The 6,273-nt window shown below is 58.9% G+C and overlaps 1 protein-coding gene across 2 annotated transcripts; it reads left to right on the top strand.

Annotated features, from left to right (window-relative positions):
- Positions 1-987: 987 nt before the first annotated feature.
- Positions 988-5,850, top strand: LOC113962476 (hemoglobin subunit beta). Of its 2 annotated transcripts, none has more exons than XM_027673232.1 (3): positions 988-1,094; positions 1,196-1,418; positions 5,627-5,850. In XM_027673232.1, exons 1-3 carry the CDS (start codon positions 1,003-1,005, stop codon positions 5,753-5,755), a joined length of 444 nt encoding a protein of 147 aa, XP_027529033.1. In that variant the 5' UTR covers positions 988-1,002; the 3' UTR covers positions 5,756-5,850. The 2 variants fall into 2 exon arrangements, with proteins under 2 accessions (XP_027529033.1, XP_027529032.1); XM_027673231.1 differs by lacking the exons at positions 988-1,094; positions 1,196-1,418 and adding exons at positions 4,370-4,527; positions 4,629-4,851.
- The last annotated feature ends 423 nt before the right edge of the window (positions 5,851-6,273 follow it).

Raw genomic sequence — 6,273 nt, forward strand, 5'->3', positions numbered from 1 at the left:
TTGCCAGGTCTCAAGTAGCCAGAGCTGCTCAGAGCAAATGTTCCTGGCCAGGCTCCCCCTGCCATCCTCGGAGGCACCTTCAGGGCAGTGTCTGCCTGGCTGGGAGCTCGTTACCAACCACTGCAAACAGCCCCTGGGCCGGCCCAGCAGGGCAGGTTTCCCTCAAATGTCTCCATGGCTCACTAATCCTCAAACTCAGAAGGCCTTGGAAGTCTTTTGCAGGGAGTTTAAACTCGTGTTTATTCCCTCTGTCAGCTGGTAACTGTCCTGTGGCACCAATGCAGCTGCTGGGGATGTTCTCTGGCTGCCCAGGGGAGCTGTGGCTGCCCCTGGATCCCTGGAAGTGTCCAAGGCCAGGTTGGACGGGGCTTGGAGCAACCTGGGCTGGTGGAAGGTGTCCCTGCCCATGGCAGGGGGTGGCACTGGATGGGCTTTGAGGTCCCTGGGACACAGGGATTCCATGATTCCATGTGCACAGCTCAGCAGGGACACGGATTGTTTGTGGCACAGGGATTGCTGGTGGCACATGGATTGTTTGTGGCACAGGGATTGTTTGTGGCACAGGGATTGTTGGTGGCACATGGATTGTTTGTGGCACAGGGATTGTTTTTGGCACACGGATTGTTTGTGGCACACATCTCTCCCACTCTGGAACCCTCGGCCGGGCCGGGGCTGCACCAGCAGCTCCCCGTGTGCTCGGGGCTGAGCCTGGGGGTGAGGTGATGCTTGTCCACGCAAAGACAGAGGGGGGAAAGGGCCCCTTTTCCCCTTGGACAGCATCCAAATCCGCTATCTTCCCTTGTGCAGCCCCGCTCCCCCCCCAGCCCCGACCAATGGCTCCGGGAACTGAGATTAGACCCAGCCCTGTATAAAAATGCCCGGGGCAGCCCCTGGCCCCACTCCTGTCACTGTCACTGTGCAGGGAAGCCCAGGCAGCCCCTGGCCCCACTCCTCTCACTGTCTCTGTGCAGGGAAGCCCAGGCAGCCCCTCTGCTCGGCACCATGGTGAACTGGACAGCTGAGGAGAAGCAGCTCATCACCAGCACCTGGGGCAAGGTGAACGTCGCCGAGTGCGGGGCCGAGGCCTTGGCCAGGTAGGTCCAGCCCTGGGAACCCGCCCAGGGCACCTGGAGAGAGAAACCACCCCTATCACGGGGACATTAATGTCTCTACGGCTGTTTGTGTCTCTCCCCAGGCTGCTGATCGTCTACCCCTGGACCCAGAGGTTCTTTGCCTCCTTTGGGAACCTCTCCAGCCCCACGGCCGTCATCGGCAACCCCATGGTCCGAGCCCACGGCAAGAAGGTGCTCACCTCCTTCGGGGACGCCGTCAAGAACCTCGACAACATCAAGAAATGTTTTGCTCAGCTGAGCAAACTCCACTGTGACAAGCTGCACGTGGACCCCGAGAACTTCAGGGTGAGCTGTGCTCGGGCTCCAGCCTGGGCTGGGCAGGGGGGTCTGTCCTGGAGTGGGGTCCTGGGGGGGTCTGACAGACTGTGAGACCTCCAGAGAAACCCTGAGACTGCCCCAGCCTGGGGAGTCTGCGGAGGGCAGGGGTGATGAAAGGGGAGGAACAGCCACATTTGGGGGGAACAGAGACAAGTTACGGGGCTGGGATCTGTGAGAGGAGGGACCCGGGCAGGGGAGGAGGGTGGGGACAAACACAGAGTCAAACACATTCCAGTGGGAAAAAACATCCCGGAGCAGCCAGAGAGCAGAAGGGAAGAAGCTGAGACAGAGTTTGGAGGGAAGAGCTGAGCTTGGCTGTGATGGAGAGGTTAAACTAGGAGGGAAAATAAACACGGACATTTCAGCGGGAGGGATCCAAGCCCGAGGACAGCCTGGGTGGGCAGGGATGGGAAAGGAAGGGATAAACCCAGTGGAAGCAGGGGGAGGACACTGCACAGCAGGCAAGGGCAGGTGTCTGGGGAGGATCCAGCACACCCAGGGATCCTGGTGCCTGCCAGGGACACAACCTGTGCCAGGCGCTGGGATTTGTGACCAATTCCTCAGTAACTGGTGGTGTGACAGTGGGGAGGGGGTGGAGGGCAGCACCTGGCTGATGCTTCTCCTCCCTGCCCTGCCAGCTCCTGGGTGACATCCTCATCATCGTCCTGGCCACCCACTTCGGGAAGGACTTCACCCCTTGCTGCCAGGCTGCCTGGCAGAAGATGGTCCGGGTGGTGGCCCACGCCCTGGCCCACGAGTACCACTGAGCCCCTGCCAGCATTCCCACCTGGAGACACTCCTGGGGAACCCTCCCGGTCTCTCATTGCCAAATAAACACCAACTGCTCGGCCACGAGGTGTCTGGATCTCTGTGGGAACAGGGAAGGGGTCACACAGGGCTGGGGAAGGGAGAGGGAAGATCACACACGTGGGGCAGCAGGAGCCAGGGGCTCATTCGTGCGAGTGACACTTGTCTGAGCTGGAGAGTCCAGGGGAACATTCAGGGCAAAACCCCAAATAAACAGCACAAAACACAAAGAGAAACACTCTGGTGCTTTTTGGAGACATCGGGTGACATTGTTTGGTTTAATCTTTTAAACCTTTCACAGAGCAAGTGGAACAAAACTGACCAAAACTGTGCAGTGGGAGGAGGGACAGGGAGGTTGGGTCCATCGTGTGTCACTTCCTTCATGTCAGGAAAAACGTGGGGCATTGTTGTTTTTTTTTGTTTGTTTGTCTGGTTGGTTTTTTTTTTTGTTTTGTTATTTTTGTTCTGGTTGGTTTGTTTGGTTTTGGTTTGTGGGGTATTTTTTTTGCCTAAATCATTGTCACTCTCAGATTAGCAAGGGCAGAATGTAATAAACTATCAAGGCCAGGTTGGACGGGGCTTGGAGCAGCCTGGGCTGGTGGAAGGTGTCCCTGCCCATGGCAGGGGGTGGCACTGGATGGGCTTTGAGGTCCCTCCCAACCCAAACCAGTCTGGGATTCCATGAAACACTGCACTGCTGAGTGAGGGGGGACAGTGTCACCCCCAGGTCCTTTGGCCAGGCCCCTCTTGTGTTGAGCAGCCAGAGGAGATCTGGGGCCCTCATTAGACACGACAGCAGCTCATTCCCATGCAAACACTTTCCTCCGTGGCCATCCAGGCCCCACGGGGACATTCCTGCACCCCACGAGCTCCATCCCTGTCCCCAGCACCCACGTCCCACCCCCAGCTGGGAGCAGGAGCAGCCCCAGAGACCCAGCTGCCTCTCCCAGCCCTCAGCAGGATCACTGCTCCTCAGGCTGCCAAACCCCTGGCTCAGGCACCATCTCCTGCTGCACATCTGTGCAGATGTTTTTCCTTCACAGGAAAGGGTGGTGAGGCCTTGGCAGGGGCTGCCCAGGGAGGTTTGGAGTGCCCAGCCCTGGAGGTGTCCCAGGAAGGCCTGGCCGTGGCACTCAGTGCTCTGGGCTGGGGGACAAGGTGGGGATGGGGCACAGGGGGATCCATGGGCTGGGAGGGCTTTTCCAGCCCCGGTGATCCTGGGATTCTGTGACATCCCAGTACACCCAGTCCTCCCAGCTCTCCTGGGACCCTGTGAGCCAACACCCTCTGGGCAGCTGGTGTGCCCTGGGTTACAACATCTCCCTTCCAGCCCTGCTGACCTTTGCCAACAGACTCTTTGAGACAGGAGCTCTCTCTGGGCTGCAAGGCCCTGCCATGATTTTGGTGGTGTCACCCTAAAGTTTTCAAACTCTTAAAGAGCTGATGGGAAAGAACAGGGAGAACCCAAAGCCTGCCAGAAGAGGAGAAAGAGAAACCGGTGCATTCAGAGGGAGAACCCAAAATCCCCATGTCAGAGTGTCATGGTAGAGATAGATATAGAGTTAAGATTATATGTAATGTATTATAGTATAAGTATTTATTTATTTGTACAGTCCTGTAATATATTCCTTTTCCCCCATATTGAGTCTTGTGTTTTTGTCTGGGGTTGAGATGTGGGAGGGGGGGCTAGGAATCAGAATTGGATTTTGAGGCTGCTAAAACCATGACACCGAGCCTTCTACCCCAGGGGTTTGCACCATGTGAGGAGCACCAAACCCAACAACCACCATCCCTGGGGGCTACCATGGGACTGCAGACACCGTCCCTGGGGGTGTCCCTGCCGTGGGACTGCAGACACCGTCCCTGGGGGTGTCCCTGCCGTGGGACTGCAGGCTCAGCGTGGAGATAATGCCACCCCTCAGCAGGGCTGGAAATCAGGGACAGGGAGGGCGCTGGATCTGGGCACCTTGCCCTGCAGCCCCACCCTGACGCGGGGTCCCCTCCCTCGGGGTGCCAGGGCCCCCCCGGGGCAGCAGCCAATGAAGGGGTGCCCGGGGGGGAGGAGGGGCCCGTCGGAGAGGATAAAAGCGGGGCTGGCAGAGCCGTCCCCAGCGTGCGATCCCTCGCGAGCTAGAGCCTTCTCCAGCCCTGCCACACGCAGCCCTCCAGCCTCCACCATGGTGCAGTGGACAGCCGAAGAGAAGCAGCTCATCACCGGCCTCTGGGGCAAGGTCAACGTCGCCGACTGCGGCGCCGAGGCCCTGGCCAGGTAGGTCCAGCCCCGGGAACCTGCCCAGAGCACCCAGACAGAGACCACCCCAACCATGGGAGCGTGACCCTCACCCTGTGCCCGCTTGTGTCTCCCCCCAGGCTGCTGATCGTCTACCCCTGGACCCAGAGGTTCTTCGCCTCCTTTGGGAACCTGTCGGGTGCCACCGCCATCCTGGGCAACCCCATGGTCCGCGCCCACGGCAAGAAGGTGCTCACCTCCTTCGGGGACGCCGTCAAGAACCTGGACAGCATCAAGAACACCTTCGCCCAGCTGTCCGAGCTGCACTGCGACAAGCTGCATGTGGACCCCGAGAACTTCAGGGTGAGCCCCCCATGGCAGTGACCCTCTAACCCCGACCCCCACCCCAGGAGGGATTCGCCCCAGACATGGGGCCGCAGGAGGAACAACAGGGGCTGGTGTTTGGAGAGAGGGACAGAGAGGGAAGGGACCAACCTGCTGCCTGGTGAGAGGGTGCCAGGGGACAGGAAGGGGTTGAGGAGGTGGTTTCAGTGCAGGAAGGGACGGGGAGAGCAAAGAGAAAGCAGTTGTTAACAGAAAAGTCTGAGCCAAGGGGAAAGCCAAGGAGCAAGAGTGAAGCTTGGCACGGAGGAGAAGGGAGAGATGAGTGAGGAGAGCTGGATGCCAAAAGCAAAAGAGGATCTAGAGGGAAAGAGAGCTTTGGCTCCTGCGTTTGTGCAGCTGAGAGCTCCCCAGTGGGGAATTGACCCTGACATTTGTCCCCGGGGCTGGCAGAGATCCCCCCACGTCAGCACGAGCTCGTTGTTTGTGCCAGGGTGCTCTGAGGTGCCCAGTGCCAGCTCCCTGACATGCTGGGAGCTCAGCTGGGTCTTCTGCTTGGGAAAAAACTCCCAAACGGAGACTGAAGGGAGAAAGAAAAATTTAACCAACGAAATTTCTGGAGAATTTTCGGTTACTCTTCTCAGAGGGTGTCAGAACCTGAACCTTTAGAGTAGGAGCAGAGACCAGGTTTAAGGTGCACCTTAAAAAGGACTTGAGGGAGGTTTTTGAGGCTGGAGGTTTCCCTGGGTGTAATGTGATGGGCATTGCTGACCCGAGTGTGCTCTTGTCCCCCCAGCTCCTGGGTGACATCCTGATCATCGTCCTGGCCGCCCACTTCGGCAAGGACTTCACCCCCGACTGCCAGGCCGCCTGGCAGAAGCTGGTGCGTGTGGTGGCCCACGCCCTGGCCCGCAAGTACCACTAGAGCAGCACAGGAATGCCCTGGCAGTGCCGAGCCCCGCGCCCGCCGCCGCCCGGAGCCGCTTCCAACCGCTAATAAAGCTCATCCTGTGAAGCCTCTGCAGAGTCCGTGTGTCCCTGAGGGGCTGGAGGGATGGGGGGACACAGGCATGGGGTGTCAGAGGGAGCAGGGGCCCGGGAAATCCCCCCCTGCCCTCGTGGAGTGTGGGCTCTGGGTAGTTTGTGTGGGAATTGCCTCTGGAAGTGGTGCTGTCGGGGTGTTGGGCTGATCCAGCCCTGCCACCCCCCTGGTCACACTCTGGGGGGTTTGCACTGAGGAACTACTCAGAATTTTACTGCGTGTCTCTCCCAGACAAGGGGAATTGGGAGCATTCATATGGTTGGGGGAGGAGGATAAACAAATTGAAGGCTTTAATCTCCCCTGGCTCATGGCTGGCATCAAACCCACCCAAAATCAGCTGAGTCACACCGGCCCAGCAGCCAGCTGGGTGGGGGCAGCTCTGAGATAAACATTTTGCTATC

This window comes from Neopelma chrysocephalum, unplaced genomic scaffold, assembly GCF_003984885.1.
Source record: "Neopelma chrysocephalum unplaced genomic scaffold, ASM398488v2 Primary Assembly neopelma1_181001, whole genome shotgun sequence".
NCBI classification, from domain to species: Eukaryota; Metazoa; Chordata; class Aves; order Passeriformes; family Pipridae; genus Neopelma; species Neopelma chrysocephalum.

What these genes read in the sequence shown, in the direction of transcription:
- LOC113962476 (XM_027673232.1), top strand. Translation starts at nt 1,003, where the DNA reads ATGGTGAACTGGACAGCTGAGGAGAAGCAGCTCATCACCAGCACCTGG. An exon ending in GGGGCCGAGGCCTTGGCCAG is followed by an intron (nt 1,095 to 1,195) that starts GTAGGTCCAGCC and finishes GTCTCTCCCCAG; the next exon opens with GCTGCTGATCGTCTACCCCT. An exon ending in TGGACCCCGAGAACTTCAGG is followed by an intron (nt 1,419 to 5,626) that starts GTGAGCTGTGCT and finishes TTGTCCCCCCAG; the next exon opens with CTCCTGGGTGACATCCTGAT.